This window comes from Crocodylus porosus, unplaced genomic scaffold (assembly GCF_001723895.1).
Source record: "Crocodylus porosus isolate Cpor-Errol unplaced genomic scaffold, CroPor_comp1, whole genome shotgun sequence".
Taxonomy (NCBI): Eukaryota; Metazoa; Chordata; order Crocodylia; family Crocodylidae; genus Crocodylus; species Crocodylus porosus.
In genome coordinates, this window is record NW_017728886.1 from 89,943,220 (window position 1) to 89,962,461 (window position 19,242).

At 43.9% G+C, this 19,242-nt stretch overlaps 1 protein-coding gene across 1 annotated transcript in view; it reads left to right on the forward strand.

The window, feature by feature from the left end:
- CDK13 (cyclin dependent kinase 13) overlaps window positions 1–19,242 on the forward strand; it is a gene marked incomplete at its 5' end in the record, with an annotated part of 72,452 nt that overhangs the window by 28,706 nt on the left and 24,504 nt on the right. The window contains one exon of the mRNA XM_019535339.1: window positions 45–215. Coding sequence (XP_019390884.1) covers window positions 45–215 — 171 coding nt within the window. The remainder of the gene's footprint in view (window positions 1–44; window positions 216–19,242) is intronic.

Here is a 19,242-nt window from a genome sequence, read left to right on the forward strand (position 1 = left end):
TAGCATTAATTTTTTTTTTTTAAAATGCTGAACCCTTCTTGCAGGAGAAATGGTGGCACTAAAGAAAGTACGGCTCGATAATGAAAAAGAAGGGTTTCCAATTACAGCTATTCGGGAGATTAAGATTCTTCGACAGCTGAACCACCAAAGTATCATCAACATGAAGGAAATAGTGACAGATAAGGAGGATGCTTTGGACTTCAAAAAGGACAAAGGTATGGGCATATGGACCTTGCATGTGTGTCTTTGCAGTCCTATTCTTAACGCGAATTGTCTGCAATTCAGCAACTTCAGGGGAGTTTAAATAGGAGCAGCACTTGTATCAGAGACCTTTGAGTTGTAAGGTGACTTGCTCCTGCCGCAAGCTCTACATTTAACAAATACAGCCTTGCCATTGCTTTTAGGAGTATTACACTAAACTGTGTTGAGAGCATTCTGCTGACTGCTATCCTGCCTCAGCTCGGCACGTTAATTGCAACAAAGTTTGTTTTCTCACCTTGGATCTCTTCCTGTAGCCTTCCACCGCTCTCATCGTTCTAGCCTGTATCACTGGGATGCTGCTGCCTTGCCCCATGAGGGGCATCTCCTTCCTTACAAGCTCGTGCTTTTTTTGCAATATGTGCCTAATCCAAAAAGAGGAAGCCAAAGGACAGCATAGTAAGTAAGTAAGGAGGTCGCTTTGAAGGCCAAAAAAAAGATTATTTGCAAGATGGACTTATTCTTGCTTATCAGAGATCTACAAACTTCCTTTTTCTGTACACTTTATATTAAAGCTAGCTTGAGCTATTGCAACCTTCCAAGCAGACAGAAGTGACACTGCTGTAGGGAAACTGTGAGGGAAGGCGGTGTATTACTCTTTGCATGTGTAAATTTGATAGTAGAATTGGTCATGCCATCTTTGGAGGACTCGTGTCTTTTGTGTTAATCAACAGGATCGTCTTCAGAGAAGTAGTCTGTGGTTTGTTCTGGACCCTAGAAGTTGGTGACTTAATAAAAATTTTGATTGAGAACATGTTTTAAGAAAAGTAGATGCATCTTGTTTAGTCTGTCTGTCAGTTTCTGAAAGCTCAGTGGGATCACTGAAACAGGAACTGGCATTTTGGTCAGTCAGAGTAGCAGCTTAAATTTGCCAGGATTAAAACCTTCAACTCTAAGAAGTCCTTAGAGTCTGTGAAAATTAAACTTGACCAGGACATTGGTTTTTCAGTATGTATCCATACCACTACAGTTTCCATAACACCACATTTGTACAGTGGTTCAGTAAAGACAGCGATGGGGAAGTGTGTCCGCTTCTAAAAACATCCACCAGTTGCAGCAGGCAGCAGACTTTCTGTTTGTCTTTTTGTTCATCATTATTCAGACCTAAACTAATTAGCTCATGAGACCAGTTTGAGGTGCAGTTATCCCAGGGGCAGACAGTTATTTGGGCTTGTGGGCCACAGACACTTTTGGGGAGCTGTTGTGAGCCCGCCAGACCCTGCAGTAGCCCGGATCCCACATACCCTGTGGCATCTGTGCAGCAGCTGAGCGTACAGCCCTGGCCCTGGCTCTGCCTTGCCCCAGCTGGAGTGGACCAGCTCTGGACCAGCTGGGTCTGGCACGCGTAGCCCTAATCCTGGCCACCCTGCGCTTGCTCTGGACCAGCCCACCCATGATGAGCAGTAGCAGCAGCAGCCAGGCAGAAGCTGCTGCTGGGCATGGGAAAAGCAGCCTCTTCCCTTTGCTTCTGCCAGATCCTTCTTGCTGCAGCCACTTGGAGCCTGCACCGGGGCTGTCCTATAGCTCTTCTCCACTGCACGCCTCTCCCCTGCTGGGCAGTCCAGAAGTAGTGCTGGTGGCAGAGGGGCACCACAGAGCAGCTCAGGTACAGGCTCTGGACAACTGCAGCAAGAAGGGCCTGGCAGCAGTGAGGGGGTTGCTGCTTTTCCCCTGCACCCAGCAGCAGCTTCTGCCTGTCTGTTGTCACTGTTCATCGTGGGCAGGCAGGTCTGGAGAGGGCGCAGGGTGGCCGGACTGTGCACATAGATCCCAGATGATTGGGAGCTAGTCTGCTCCAGTCAGGTCAGGTCCAGAGTGGGCATGAGACAGGCTGGACCAGGGCTGCACACGTGGTTCCCTGCCAGTCCATGGGGCCCAGGGCCAGAGTCCAGCTGCAGCGACATCCCAGCCCTGCTGCATGTCTGGGGGCTGCAGGACACACCATGGACCAGATGGTGCCTGGGCCAAGCAAGACCAAGGAACATGCCACAGGCTGGACAGAGTCCTTCCATGAGCAGGATGTGGCCTGCAGCCCATATTTTGCCCACTCCTAGGTTATCCAGATAGTTGTACCTCATTGTTCTCTTTCTGTAAGCGCCATGCTTCATTTTCTTCCCTGCCTCCTGTTGTGCCACATCTGAAATTTAGCAGTAAGTTCTTTAGGGTGGTGGCAGTAGCTTCGTACTCAAAAGTATCCAGTATATCTTTTGATGCTACAGAATTATTGAACGCTTTTGTTTTTTCATTGATTCTTCACTTGTAAGACTGAGTCTTTTGTTCTGTATTTGGTATTTATAATTAAAGAAATTAGCAGCAGTTGTTAAAATACTAATGGGAATTTAGACAGTTTCCCAGCATTGGATTTCTGTAAAGAGGCTTGAACAAAACTAGTTTCTGACAACCTTTTGGTGAACAGAGAGTAGTAGTAGCAAAATGATAGATAAATCTTGCATTTGTGGAAATGCATTGTGAGGTGAACATTTATTGCTGAGAAGTTGTGGTCAACTCACAGTCCTGACTGAGCAGAAATCCAATACAAGTATGCTGTTGGGGAAGTTCTACTTCAACCATAGATTAAAAATATAGAGTATAGCAATGTTTGCAGTGAAGTGATCTTCTAAATTCCTTTGAGCTAAAGTAGATTTTTTTAAAGAACTGATTTATTTAATGCCCATATATGAAAGAGACATGTATAGACCTTTTTTTCCTGTATACTCCTAAAGTTCTTGGATTTTAATTTTTGGAGTGTAGGTTAGGTTTCACTTGCATCTGTATGTGTGCCTTGTGCATTACCTTGAAGTGTTGGGTATAGGAGTGGTCATTGGCCTCTATATGTGTGTTTGTTGCCTCTTATTTCTTTGCAACAGAAAGGGTAGAGCAGCCACAAGCCGTCTATGCTGTGAGATGGAAACTAGACAGTCTTCAGCTATTGTGTTTGAGCCTTAGATTTAACCCAGTTGCCTGATTTTTGTGAAGATTTTTTTTCTACTTTATTCCCCCCCAATCTTCTTTTGGAAGTTTCCCAACAAATATGGGGAGTCCTTTTGTATACTTCCTGTACATCAGGGTGAAACACTCGGTAATAACCATTGTGTGAGATTTTAACCTTATAGGATTTAAACTCTGTCCATCGTGTGGTGATACTACATTCCTTAGCTGGTGGACATAGCAAATATCCTTTTGTCTTGGAGAAAGACCCACCTAATCTCTTTTGTGTACCTGAAACGGAAGACTCAAGTTTTAAATTGCAGCTCTTAGAGCAGCCTCTGAAAGTTGGATCCAATTTGGAAGAGGGAAACATTTTTCAGGCAAGTTGTCCATGGCAAATACTCTTCAACAACCCCAGTCCAGCAGGCTTGAAGACATCTGAGAGGGCATTAATGTCACTGGCATTAGCGCCATGATCTAATAAATCAAGCACTGGCACCTGGACAGAATTGCACTTGAGTTTGTGTGGCTTAAAGAATAGAGCTGGTTTCCTCACAAGGAAATCACAAGGAACATCCTAAAAGTTCTGTTAGCATTGAGAGGGAGAGGCCAAGTATCATCCAAGAAGATGGTGTAAGGAGAACCTTTTACCAATATCAACACAAAAGCCCACGCTAGTGTAGCGTCACTCATAATGAATGAGCCCTTCCTAGCATTGTAAAACAACTCTGCCCCCACCCCTCATCCGTCTGCTTTCAGCACCAGTCAAGGAAGCTTTTCTGTTTCCAGAGGTGTCATTGTCTTTACTATTTGAACCTTCTTTCCCCCAAATTTTGGGCAGGGAACAATCCCATTAATTAGGAACAATATTCAAAAATAGTTGGTGAAGCATTTCATGCTGAGCATTGATTCATGACTGGTAGGTGAGACGTCATATGCTGTCTGGCTTAAAATTTATCTTTGAGGCCAACCTACCCAGGGGCTAAGAATGGGACCCCATTGTGTGTAAAGAGAAAGCTTAAGGTCACTGGCATTGACAGCCAGTCTTCCTGCAACAAAAACAAACCCCTTTGTGAGAAGGTGGAGGTGGCTTGGAAAGTGCACTGGTTGCCTTCTCCATCTGAGGAATTTTCATCTAGTCTGGACAAGATATTGCTTGAATGTTGACCAGTTATGACTAGAGCTTTCCAAGACCTGTTCATAGCTCCAGATTTGGACATGGAGACATCAGGAATCTGAGAGAACATGCACAAGCTTCTCAATGGCAACAAAAATAATCTGTCTGTTTAATGAAGGAGTAGTTAGAACTAAGTTATTCCCTTGCCCCTCTTCCCTTGATTTGAAGCAATAGAAAATAAAACTTGAATAAGTACTAAATTAAGCATAGTAGGAGACTTAAACATTTTTTTGTCTTTAATAGCAGGGTTGTTTCTGGAATCTGTGACAGAGGTTCCCACGCAGTATTGGGCCGCAAAGGGTTGGTTGCTGGGTTGTGGCACGAGCTTTAACCAACTCCCAGCAGCAGCAGCTCAGCCCTCACTCACTCGCTCACTCCTGGCCCCAACATCCCCCATCCCTGCATCCCCTTACTCCCACGCAGCTCTGCTGCCAATCCGCAGTATAAAGGTTGAGAACCACTGGTCGAGGGGAAAAAAAGCCTGATCCATCAAGATGACTTTAAGGATAGAGACCTCAAAAAACAGGATCTTTTTCGGGTTGGAAGACCTTGTCAAACTCTTCCTTCTGATTTTTCAATTTGAACTACCCAAGTTAATAAATCTACAGTGCAGAAAAGGTAGCATCTTTCCAGCCTAAGCTTTCACAGAACCATCAGAGGAATCAAGAGTGGCAGTGAAGGGTAGGTGGTAATAAACAAGCTGTTAAGAGCAGCAAGGGACACATGTAATAAGTCATAAGGTGCTCAGCCTTCTTATTACAGGTGTCTGTCATATTGAAAAGTCCAGGCAGCAGACAACCTTACCCTGTGAAGGAAAGGAACTCTTTAGCAACTGGAGAGATTAGACACTTTAGTCCCTTTGGTTTCAAGGGCAGTACGGATTTTTGAAGATTATACTGTCAGAGGACACTTCTGAAAACTAACTGGTTCAGAAGGCATAAATTCGTGGTTCTCAACCTTTTTTAAACTTGAGGCACCCCTGGATGGACTTAAGGCACCTCTTGGAAAATGCCGGTTCTTAGTTTTTACTCATTTTTTGCCTACAGAAAAATAATAGAGCAGTTTTTCTGTTGCAAAGAATTCTGAAAGACCACAGTTGTGAATTTCTATTGGAAATCTCTGAATTTATCTTGTGAATCATGTTTGTAAACCAAACTGTGCTAACATTGTGTGGCACCCTGGTTGAGAATCACTGGCATAAACTTCCATAGGCGCCAGCACCTGTCAGGTGTTACGAACTGTGTGTACTTGTAGTATTGACCCCTGCAAAGCCAAATGCTGTAGTCTTATTCCCACAGATGCTGGTCTGAATACCCACCTAAAAAACTGCACAGTGTGATACTAGGAGTGTGCCAGTCATCCTTCTTTTCTGTTGTAGATCAGTCTCACTTCCAGAGACAGCAAGTTTGATCGGGGAGTTGAGCTGTGCCCAAAGCATCTCATAGCTAACCATTGGAAATCCTCCCCTCCCCCCGACTTCATCATCCTTGATCTTGCACAAAGAAAAACCACAGAGAGTGCTGGACAACCCTACCTACAGCTACCCATCTATTTTCATTCTTTGTTCCCTGCCTACTGTTCAGGAGCTCTCCTTATGAATGCCTATTACAAAAATAAGTGACCTTATGGCTTCATATAGGAACCATAGAAATGATTCCATAGGAGCAGTAGGGATAGAGGCATCTACTCACACTGTTCCTATATTTCAAAGAAGGAAATATGGTCTTCATACTCTCCTTGCTATGAGGAGAGTTGAATAAACGTCTCCAACTTAGGATGTCGTCACCTTCCAGCCCTTACATAGTTTGTGTTTTTTGACCCCTGGCCCACGGACCAGATTTGGACCATGGATCTCTGTCATCTGGCCCAGGAGGCTTCCCCCATGGGTCCAAAAATTTGCTGGTGGGGGAGTAGTGGCAGCTAATTTCCACTCATCTGCTACCTAATTTCCAAACCTGTTAGATTGGGTGCAGAGGAAAAATTGGAGCCTTATCCTGGTGCACAGTGCCAGGTGGAGGTGGCATAGGTCCCTGCCTGGCCTGCAGATGGGCCCTGTCACTCTTACACCCCATGGGGCTTAAATGTTTAAATTGAGCACCGCTGATGTAAAGAATACATGCTCCTTCATTCCTTTCCATCCAGCCCACAGGAAGTATTTAAGATGCACAATGCAACTAAATCGTGAGCCTGGGTCATTTTCAGTTGTTGTCTTCTACTGTTAAATCATAACATCTGATGTATATTCTCATAAATTCTGGTATTCCCCTGAAAGATTACAAAAGCTAGATGCAACTCTTTGTGGCTTCCTAGTTGCTAAAGCAGTTCTGTCAAACAGACTTCTCAGATGTCTGTGCAACTGTTGCTAGGCTCTCAGGCTAGCAGTCCTAAGGTCACTGTCAGTTCCTGCACTGAGACCTCAAACCACTCCTCCTGATGGTCTTGGGTGATGGCTAAGTCAGTGCCATGGAAAGGCACTGCTTCTCACGTATGTTGATAATCCTGATACAGATTGGGACGTGACCCACAGGAGAAACTTGTCTCTCAAAATAGAGAGGATTCTCAATATAAGCAACCTCTAATGTAACTTAGACCCAGGCTGGTCTGGGTAACCAAGGTTTTTGAACACTTGCTGCAGTTAAAACATTCTTGACCTTCATTTAACTCAGTAATGTCCACCAGCAATGCCAGTATGTTGCAATAGAGCATTTCTTGACCAAGGTGCTCATATTTCTCAAGGATCTGATGCACACTTGCAGGTACACCTTCTACATGCTCATGCTCAAAATGATCTCTGGCCATCACTTCAACCATGGTTAGATGGTGACCTTCATGCATACTTGGTAATATACCTTTTATAACAACACACAAATACTGAGACGTCAGAGGCCATTTTGTTCCAGAGGTAGATGTATACTTTGTTGATTTGGTTTAAATGAAACTCCTAATTTGTCAGTCTTTACTCCAGTGCTGCATTCTACACAAGGGAAAATGTTGAAGCACGCTGCGTTCACTAAAAATTATCCTACTGTGTTTGTGGCAATAAGCAGCTGCCCCAAAGGCCAGGCTGAGTGATTGATTGCAGAAATAATTTTTAAAAAATTGTATGTCACGTTACCAGATCGCTAGCGGCCAACCAAAATTTAAAGCACCAGACTCCAAGCAGCATTCTAACATCTGAAGTTTGCAAGGTCACTACATGAAGCCAACTCACTTCTGTTTGTCAGACTCTGTGCTCTTAACTGCTGTATCAGTTGCCAGGGAGAATAATCTTAATTTTTTTTTTTTTTTACTGATGTGGCTGATTCTCAAGCACAAGGCGATACAGGTTCATATGTGGCCCTGGTAGACACTCTAGTTTAACAGATTCCAAGCTCAGAATGTGCACACACATTTATAGCAGGTTCTGTGCTGCCTGCATCTTAGAGTCATGGTTACTGAGCACTTTACACGTTTTATTTTTGGCTATGTTACTGTGTCAGATTAATGCTGTAATGCTAATTTTTTACTGTTTCTTGTTATTAAGACGAGAATACGCTGTTTTAAGGGGAATTAAAATTTTTACATATATTTTTTCTCTTTAAGTGTCAAGTGGGAGGAGCTTACTTTCTATTTAAGGTACCCTGTGTCTCATACACAGGGCTCATCACTATTTGACTTTAAGTGAGATGCCATTAGAGAAACTAGAACACTTGGAATACAGCAAACTTCTTAATATCCTGACAGAGCAATATAAACAGTAGGATCATTTATATAATAAAATGTTTTAAAGGTTGTTTTAAGACTGTAAAATCAAACATTCAAAATTATGTAATTCCAGCTTGTCAATGTACTTTTCAGTGGTTTCATTGTGTGTATTCTTTATATTCTCTTCAATGACATGATCCTGTGTGTTGCTGGTTTAAAGTGCCTGGCTTGCTGGCTTCATGGTCTTGATGTTTTTTTACATGTGAATATACAGGGTTATTCTCTTTTTTTTTCCTGAAAACAAAAGGATGCAGCTGTATATAATTATTCTGGACATCATTAAACAGTACAAAACAAGTGAGCTGAGGACTGCTTTAATTGGCAGAAAGAATGAACTGATTCTGTATGAACCAGCCATTAGAAGGTGAATCGCACCATGCTTATCCGTAAGAATAATTCATAGGCAGTACAGTTAAGCCAGTACATTTAGCGCATTTTTCTGAAAGGCTATAGGTGTAATAGGCGAGTCCCATGTCTGTTTCTACCCCTCAGAAACACAGGGGCCTTAATCGGTAGGAAGGATCATGAAAGGTTCAGAATTATTAACAGTAATTAGCAGTCTGTATAGAATTCAGGGGTGAGGTCACATTTCCCTCTGGTGGTAGGATGTCACAGGGAGAAACATTTTACATATTTCGTGAGGGATGAGTGTAATTAAAGAGAATGACACTTTAAAAAAATACCTTTTATAGACAAATGAGGTGGAATGAGTACATATGCTTAAGGTTGTGTCTACTTGTGTCTGCATCTAAGTGGGGAAAACTTAGTTTTTTAATACAGGTTATCTGTTAGGAAGAGTTACTCTGCTTCTATCAGCCGATGAAGGTATCTTATATGCATGGAAAATGCTTCAAGTACCAGAGCCTCTCCAACTCTGAGAGGCTCCATATTGTGCATAGATTCATAGAGAAGTAAGCCTGGAAGGGACCTTTAGATATAGTTTCTGCAGCTGAATTGGTCTGAAGGCAAAACTTGGTGTCACAACTTCTGTTAACTGTAGTAGAAATGGATGTCTTTGTGCAAGGGTCCTGGTGAACAACATTACCACCAAGTCATATTTTCATTGGCCTTTTGGTTTCTCCTTTCAGTTTGCTTGAGGACAGCTCAGCTCACTGACAGATTAGGGTATGGACAAACACATTTGAAGCATCTTCAAAAGGGAGGTGGGAGCTGCTACTCGGGGCTGTGCAGCAGCTGGTCCATTGTACTTCTTACATGGTCATAAGCCTGTAGCAATAGAAGTGCACTAAAAGGCCCCAGCTTGTACCTTGGATGAAGCAGGGTTAAAGTTGGAGTGGTTCTATAATACTCTTAGGGCTACAGGCTCCTGGAGATGTAGCTGTTACAATGTAAAAAGTGCAATGCTGTCCCAGCAGCAGCTCCCCTTCCCCTCTGAAGCTGCTCAAAGTGTCTTGTTCATACTCCGTGACAGACTCAGAGGGTACTTGAGAAGTTACGTTTTTTTCCTTCCATTTCTTCTCATTTTCCTTCCATTTTTCTTTGGAAGTTATGGGTTTTTCTCCCTTTTGAGGATGTCTGTGATATTCCTGCAACAAGCAAGAAAACAAATAAATAACCCCCCACCTCCCCCCATCAAAGCTAAAACAAGAAACTGTTTAATGTGTGTAAATCTGTTTTTCATATGCTGAATTAGATAAACCATTCTCTGCTTAGCCACAGGAAAATAGAGATCTTAAATGTCTAAAAGGCATTTTATCAGACCCTGCTGTAAGTCTTGGCTTCTTTTAGTTCCTCCTGTCATCTAAACGCCTTCTTCCTTGATCTACAGCAGCCACCCCTAACTATCAAACTAGTTTTTCTGTGGGTATCTTCTTTCTCTCAGTTTTTGGACTTCATAAGACCACAGAGACTTGAGAACTTGGAGAATACAGAGAATCTTTAACAATTAAGAACTGTTCTATAAATGATTAACAGTCCAGCTGCTTTTGCATGTACCTAATCTCCATTTTTGCTGAACACTGCAGAAGTTTGATGTCGCCTGTTTTAATTTGCTTTTATTAATTTCCTCTACTGAAAAATATAATTTGTTACCTGACTTATCTTCCATTGTCATGAAATATAAATTACTGATGGGCAGTACCTTTCATAACAGCCTGAATGTAATAATGCTTAAATCTTCTTACATATGTGACTGAGTGAAAAACTGATGAGATATGACTAGTTTGAAGAATCCTTCAGCCATTAAAAAAAAAAAAAAAGGTACTCATGCCAACCTTTGGTTCATGTATCCTTTAGTCTTCATTTTGAGACAAGTTGGGGTTCTTTGTTTCTGTTACGGTCTGCTTGAGTGAAAAAACAGCATCCTTAGGATTTTAACTCAATAAAGGTTAATTTGTTTTCAAAAGAACCGTTCTGACATTTGGTTTGGTAATGTAAAATCAGTAAGCATGCGATCTGGGCAGTTAAATCATTTAAATTGCAGAAGGAACTATCAGTCAATGTTAGTTTGTCAGCACTGATATCTCATAAGAAAGCAGATCAGGGTTTGGGAAAATTTGGTAAGGAAGCACATCTAATGAACATAACACACCTTGGTTTTTGTAATTCTGTTTCTAAAGAAAGACTCATCTGAAGCATATCAACTTCATAGTACTTGCAGATTTCCTGCATGCTACCTCTTTGGTTAGGGTAGTTAGCAAGTTCACTCCTGAAAGGAATTTTTTTAACCTTGATTATGATTTTACTCACAGAACAAAGTACCTGTGAACTTTGTAAGACTGATTAGTTATTTTCCTCCACTATCAAGAAGTAGTTCATATAGTCTTTTTGAAATCCTGTGATTTAGAAAGATGCCCTGACAGCAGTCATGAAATCATCACAGAATATATCACTGCTGGCTGGCTGGCTGTCAACTATATGCAGTCTCAGTGGGGGTTGGGGGAGGACTGACTCTCCGCTGTGTTTGGAGACTCAGTAGAAAAAGGATTTTTTCCAATGTTCCTGTTTCCTACAGCCCCTATACAGGAGTGGAACAGTGTTCAAGAAGATCTGAATCTAGTCGAATATATCAAGAATGTGTCTCCCTATTTGCTTTATTTTGCAGAGGATTCTTGATAAATTGGGTGCTAGTTTTAGTTATGGAAAATGCTTCCTCTCCATTGGTACAAAAAGTACTCTGGAACAAAGAGGAACATTTTTTTGTCAGACCAAGATTAATTTCTACTGTCACTTGACTTTCACATTTTTACTGGCCAGATTGGTGATAGTGGTGGTGAGCTGCTGCTGCTGCTGCTGTTGTTTGGATTTAGATCTATATCCCACTGTGCAGAAAGGTTCAGGGCAGCTTGTTGTCCTCCTATGACCTTAGGACTGCCCATATCACAAGTTTAATGGTCCCTAATCCCCATTGGTGAACCTCCTGTTGTATTTCTGTGGATGAACTAGTATAGAGGTTTAAAGACAAGCACTTTCTACTAGGAAGACTTAAATCTGGTACGGATATACTCATGTTAATGTTGCACAGATATTCGTTTCTGTGTTATCTTGCCTGCAATGCAGCTTTTCACTAAGATTTGCTGTCCTTTGCCTACAGTTTGAACCAAACCACATACAGAAGTCTCTAGTGACACTATACCCCTTGCATCTCATATAAAATTATCTTCACGCAACATCTGAGATACCAACAATCAATCATAGAATTATAAATTAGGGTTGGAAGGAACCTCCAGAAGTCTAGTCTGATCCCAAGACTGAGGCGGGATTGTCCCTATCCAAACCATACTATACAAACCATAATCTAAACTCTACTCAAGACTACTGTTACCCTTGACATGACACAACCCTAACACCCTAACCTGCCACAGGTAAAGCAAGGGAGCCATGGAAGCCAATGGCCTCCTTCTATGTACTGCTATCAATGTATGCTTACAGGATCCTGGGTAAAGGGCCACACCTTGCTATAGGGCGGGGCAACACGCGTGCGGACACACGCACGCACACGCACGCACGCACACACACACACTTTATACCAATCTGACCATGGGGTAATTTCCTTCCTTAATTTCTGACCTCAAACAAGGCCCTGAATGGGCAAGACCCCCTAGCCAGAAACCTCCAGCTTTGCTCCCAGCAGGAGCATTGACACGCCTCAGTCGAAGTCCCTAGCCTGGGCTGTAGCCAACACCCAGTGTCTGTGAGCAAGGTTTAAAAGCACATTGCCAGGTGTAGCAGAAAGGATGAGAGGGGGCAGGGGCAACCAGCAAAATCCATAAGCATGGGAAATACCCATAGTAGAAAACAGACATAGTTATGCCTAGATCATCCCTGACCAGTAGCTGCCCAACCTCTTCTGGAACACCTCCAGTGCTAGATAGTTCACAACTTCCCTAGGCAGTCTGTTCCACTGCCTCACTGTTCTAATGAAGAAGAAATATTTTTGATATCCAGTCTAAACTTACTTTGCTGCAACTTCAAGCCATTGGTCCATGCCCTCTTCTCTGCAGCAAGAGAGAAAAGGTGCTTTCCATAGTCTTTGTGACATCCCTTCAAGTACTTGAAGATGGTTATCATGTTCCTTCTTAAACACCTTTTCTGCAAGCTGAACATGCCAGCTCCTTCAGTTTCTTCTCATATGACTTGGCTCCTAAGCCTTTTATCATCTTTATTGCCTGCCTCTGGACCCTCTCTAACTTCTCCACATCCTTTTTAAAATGTGGAGCCCAGAACCGCACATAGTACTTTAGTGAGACTTAACCAGTGGTGAGTAGAAGAGGCAGTATCACCTCCTGTGTCTTGCTTCTTTTGCTTCTGTTGATGCAGCACAAAGCCGCATTAGTCTTTTGTGTGGCTGCATCACACTGCAGACTCACTGAGTCTGTGATCTCTCAAGACTCCCAAGTCCTCTTCCTTTCTGCTGCCATCCAGCCACATATTTGTATATATTTGTGTTTTTGATTATTCCTCCTGAGGTGTGGCACTTTGTGTCTTCCACATTGAACTTCATCCTGTTAGCCTTAGCCCAACTTTCCAATCTGTCGAGATCTTTCTGAATTGTACTTGCATCTTCCAACACGTTAGCTGTGTGTCTCAGTTAGTGTCCTCTGCAAAGTTGCTCAAGAAATTTTCCATGCCAGCATCCAATTGTTAATAAACATGCTGAACAGCACTGGGCCCTGGACAAACTCCTTTGGGACTCAACTTGAAACCTCCTGCTGTTGTGACCTGTTAATAATTACTATTTGCTTGCGGCTATTGAGCCAGTTATTCACCTTGTAGTAGTTTTGTCCAGCCTACATTTCTCCAGTTTGTTTATAGGCAGGTTGTGCAGGACTCTGTCAAAAAAGCCTTTTTGAAGTCCAGAAGCGCTATATCCACAAATGGTTTGGTTAGATGAGGAGTATCTTTCTTTTTTACACTTTCATTGGGCTCTTGCTTAGCACAAATGGGAGCCTGCTTGTTTGGCTGTTTCACCTGACACCTGTATTTGCATGCTGGAGTAACATGGAGGAAAGATTCAGAGCTCAGAGGGACTTGTAACTTGTGTTGTGATGCTTTTTAAAAAGAAGATAAGAATGAGTTTGGCTTTAATTGTATGTGCATTTGGTCTTGAAGCTTTGCAACCTGTAAATCAGAGAATCGTCTATTTTTTGTAGTTCCTCAAGCTTGGATACAGGACTGTGGGAGCAGAATTAAAGGAGGTAATATTTGCTTACTTGCACAAAGTTAGGTGACTTCCCAGAGTTGCTGGACAATCAGTTTTTTAAAAAAAGAAAAAAATCTGTGTTTGCTTTGAGGTGTGATGACCTGCACCTTTATAATATTAATGTTGCCACTAGCAATATTCATTTTTAAAAACACTGATAAGAGAGGAGCAAAAGTAATGCAGAGGAACTTAGAAAGATTAATATAGCACTGACCATCATTAAAGCTATTTGACATACTTCACTTTAAGACCCTGCTTTCAATTGTTTATAACTTTTCCAGACTTCAGCCAGACAGGTGCTGACCTCCTTATGTCTGTTGTAGGCCAAACATTCTTTTAAAAACTTGAGCTCAAATAGTTCTACGTTTTCCAGGAAGAAGGCTAATGAAACATATGTTCAGTCCATGTTAAATTCTCAACCCTTTTTTGGTCAGATGTGTTATTTGCCTGGATATGCATTTTACCATTCCTGTGAATATTGCACAGCTTTGGGCATATTTAAAGCATTTGGAAAAAATAGTTTCCATGTGCTTAGTAAAGACTTTCACAGCTAAATTGCCCAAATAGTCCATTTACTGGGTATGTTCCAGTCTGGGTGGGTCTGAGCAGAACTTTCCTTGAAACTATAGATCCTAAAGCAGATGAACTAAGAGCTGGGGGACTCCCTAAGGACCCAACTGGCCCTTCTTTTGGACCCTATCCCCAAATGTGTAGGGGATAAAAACATACAGAGGGATGTTGAGAATAGGTGGAGCCTATGGGGATACTGAGGCTGGGTGTTGTTGGGTGGAGAGTGGAGTCTTGGGGTATGGGGGAAAAAATTGACTGGCTGACCAAGGAGACAGCAGAAGGTATGCTGACTAAGAACTGTAGGAAGGGACAAGAGTACAGTAGATAGCAAAAAAAATAAAATAAATAAAAAATTAAAAAGACCTGGCACTAGCTGGGAAAAGTGATTGGTAAGCTGACCTGTGGGGAAGCACAACATTGTAGAGGAACATAAGATTGGAAGGGGGCCTCCTGGTCTGGTTTTGTATGGTCAGAAGCAGCCGTTTTCTCAAGGATGGCCCAAAATCGCCACTTCAAGTTCACCCACAACTCTAAGCCTTAAAACCAGAAATACCAGCACCTACAGCATGCTGTAGGTAAAACCAGGGGAGGATGAGCAAAAGCATTTCTGAGTGTTTTCTAATTATGCGCAGGAGCATCAACTCACTCCAGTCAAAAAACCTCTATGTGATATGTCCCCCCTTCGCCCCGTGCCTCTGTCCAAAAATAAGAAAAAGGAGAGAAGTCCCTTCTTGGCCTCTATCGGTTGGTCAGAAAAAGTTCTGAAATATAGGCTTCGAGGACATTTGCCAAAATGCAAGGGTAAAGACTGATGAAGGAGCCTGGAGCAGTGAAAAATATAGTTTTAGGGGAGATGACTAGAGATTAGAATGGAAAGAGATCACATGAGATGCTGAGAAGAGCAAGAAGTAGGAATGACTGGGAAAGGAGACTGCAAGTGGAGGAAGGCTAAGGAAAGGAGTGAAACTAGAACTTATTGACAAAGGAGATTGGTTCCTTGCCCAGTAACAGTTGCAGAAGAGACAGGATGTGGGGACAAGGCAAAATACTCATTTCTGAGTGCAGTGAGTAGAAAATTGTACTTCTGCTAGAGTGCATACTCTTCAAGCTTGAGGTAGAACCCTAAATTCCTGAGCCCTGCCATTCCTTTGCTGGTAGCAAGCGTCCATGAGATTCACTGCCCCCACCTTTCCAATGTCTGAACCCCTTTGCTTCCTGATTCACAATCAGGGGCAGATTAACCATTTAGTGGGCCCTAGGCAATGCTGATGTTTTAGTGAGAGATTTAAAAACTAGGAACAAATCACCTAAGAAGAAAGTGGAAGACAGGTTTAGCATGCCTTAAAAATACAGCGGTACATCAGCAAATGTATCATAGGAAATGGTTGTTGTGCTTTTGCTTTTGTATAATTTAATAGTTCTTAATTTTTAAATATGATTGTTTGCCTTTCTTGGCCTTAGCATAGTTTTAAAAAGATCCTGCAGTTTAAATTAAATCTTCACGGGCCTTTAGAATAGAAGTACTGACAGAGTATAAATGATTATCATCATCACTACAGACAAATCTAAGACAAATCCAAATCTGGCAACCACCCTGTAGCCCCTCCTACTGGCCCTTGGAGTATGAGGAGAGGAGGTGAGCCAGGCTGAAAAACATGCATCCACCTGCTTACAGCAGAGCGTGCTGCTGGGAGCATTTGCAGGAGGTGGGGGAGGTTACGGATACCGGTATCAGGGGCTGTGTGACGACAGGGAAGGCAGCAGCAGTGGCAGTCCATAGAGGAATAGCTGCAGGTGCTACTAGAATAGCTGGGGCAGGTACAGGGTACCAGATGGAGTGGAGAGCATTTACCTCTTCACACAAAGGGCTATTGCAGCACACTTGTCACTCTCATGGCATGACACACCCTTTGGGAGCTACTGCAGTCTAAACAAATGTGAAGTAAGATGGTGTAGCAGGGCACTAGGGTGCTTGCTATTGACAAATAGTAGGATGGCCTCAGCTGCCAGTCACCAGGGCAGTACAGATGTGGGTTGCTGAGACAACCAGTCTGGTCAGCTGACTGGAAGGGGGCAGGGCCTGGCCTTTATAAAGAAGCCAGGTTGAGGCCAGTGGTTTCAGTTCCCTTCTGGCGGTTAAGAAGGAGGAAGCTCTGTGGGAGTAGGCAGAGCAGAGAAGCCTGATGGCCTGAGCAGTGTCTGCCCGATGATACTGGGTGGAGGAAAACCCTGGTAGGGGTATGAGTGGAGCTATGGATAGCCAATCTGCTTGGAATTTGTTATAACACAAGGGTGTGAGGTTTTTGTTTTTGTGGTTGTTGTATAAGATTGGAGGACCAGGTGAGGCTATAGGGGTTGGAGGAGGCCTCATAGGAGCTCCCCAGTAGTGTGGGGGTTCCTAGTGCCAGAGAGGGCATAGCAGTCGAGTGCCAGAGAGGGCACAGTAGTAAAAGAGGCACCGACCCCAACCCAGGGGGTGGGGTTTTGGTGGACTGTGGGCCAGGTAAGGCCAAGGCCACCTGAGCCCAATTGTGGGAAGCCCCAGTGGAGCGCAAGACCCAGAAAAGGGGTCTGGGGCCAGGTAAGGCCGAGGCTGCCTGAGCCCGATTGTGGGAAGCCCCTGTGGGGCGTAGGACCCGAGAAGAGGATCTGGGGGCCAGGCACGGCTACGGCCCCCTGAGCCCCAGTTGCGGGAGTCGCAAAGCAAGGCCCCAGCGCGCGGGTGTGAGCACGTGCAAGGCCCTAGCGTGGACGATCGTATAAAGGCAAGCCCAGGGAGGGCGATTGTACACAGACCGCAGGGAAAAGGCCCAGGGCAGGCAGCAGCCACGGGAGAAGTTAGGCGAATAGCCCTGGAGAGGGCGAGCGTGCAGAGGCAAGCCCGGGAGAGGGCAAGCGTACAGAGGCGGGCCCGGAGAACGTCCGCAAGGGCGCGGGCAATGGTAGTTTGACTTAACAACATCCGGTACACCTGAGAGGCTTGGGGTGTGATATCAGGGGCGGTAGGAGCCACACATAGCCCATGAGGCTGGGTGCACAAAATCAATCTCTGTAGAACAGGGACATCTCAAGACCCTGTGCCAAGAGGGTAGAAAGGCAGCCTCCCTTTAACAATTTTCCATCAAAGACGTGGCGGGCGAGATAGTGAGGGTGCGTTGAACCTGATTTGGCATGGTAGGTAGGGGGCGCTAGGGGAGTTCATGGCACCCCTAGGTCGCGTCCTGCCACAGATGGATTAACCATTGTCTCCCAATAGGATCACATTCACCCCATGAAAATAGCCCCAGTTACATTTTTTCTGAATGGCCTGAAAACAAAGCCTCTCCTGAACTGGTCTGAGACCTCCCTTTCTGGCTTTGACCATTTCTGAAAATGTTGGCGTGATACTGAAAATCAAATTTGTAATGACTTGTTTATGATTGCCATTATGAAATTGCAGTATCGCTCTACAGGTGAATGTAGCAGGTCATGAATGCCTGGTAATCTAGGCCTAGCAGGATTTGGCTCTGGCAGATTGTAAAAGCAGTTGATTCTGGGTGCAACACTGAGTTATATATTTAATAGTAGTCTGTAAAGTGTGAGTCCACTGTTGCTTTGCATCTAACTTTGCTGTCGTTTTTCTTAAGTTCATGACTGCAATTGTGGTGGTTGAAGAGTCAGGTGAGAAGTCACCCCAGATTAGGTTAAGGTTGGGGGATGCCCTTGATCTATCATATGGATAGCAAGGTCATAAACTTGTTATTTTCCTTTAATTAACATGCGGAGTCGGAAAAATAAATGTTAGTTGTGCAATTCTTTGTGCTTTTCACTTAAGTTTTTAAAGACTAATATCAAGTGGATACATCCACTACTGTAGTACCAGTTATTTATTTTGCCATATACATAAATGCTAGAATCTTTGCTGACCCACGAGGAGCTCTGTGGATATGGCTTGGGTACATTTGCTCAGCACTTCCCCAGTTTGTGTGCGTGTGTACACCATCCAGGCAAGTGCTCCTTTAATCAGTATCCTGCTCACTAGGCAGAGTTGACGAAAGCAACAGTAGAAGTTACAAACCCCAAGGCTAAGTACAGACATCTGCGGAGGGAGGTTAAATTGATTCATAATGGTTGCCTGATATCAGGTAAGCCAGGATGGCAGGGACTAGCCAGCAGGATTGGGAATCTGGCAGACTGGAGGGGATTGGGGATCCAGCAAGCTAGAGGGCAGGCTTGACCTGTGGAGGGAGAGGAGGGCAGGCATGACCTGCAAGGGATTGAGATGGGGAGGTGTGACCCCTCAGGGTTGGGGTGGGGTCCTCCCCCCAGCAAACCCACACCTCTCCCCTCACTGGGACTGACTGACTTTGCTCTGGCAGCAGTAAACACTGATAAAAATGGCTGCACACAGAGCAGCCTGTGGGATGGGGGTTGAGAGGACTGGCTCGGTACGAGCAATGGGGTGGGGGTAAAAAATAGACCAGTGTGGTAGAAGAGGGGAGTGAAAAGAGCAGTCCTAGGGCTGGGGGCAGTGGCTGGGTTTTCCCAGCACCAGGGCTGCACAAGTGGACAGAAGTACCATGCACTTGGACAGAAGTTGTTCAGCATCTACCCCTTCCTCTCTCTTATCCAGTCTGTGCATCAAATACTGACCTTTGTTTGGTAAACTGATAAGCTGAATGCTAGACTTCAGACTTGCATTTTCTTCTGTTTGGGAATGGTAGAATGTCAAGAGTTTTGCCCTGGGTAGATGCTAGCATTTATACCAAGGTATTGTGTTAGCATTAAAAGGTGGTGTTCTGCCTTTTTTTCTTCAGGGGCTTTGCAGTTGGATTTGGTTTCTCCATTGCAACCATCTGTGTGTGCAATGAAAGGGCTAAGTGTTGCTTAAGAGTCCCCATTGATTTGTTTGAGCCTCAGTTGA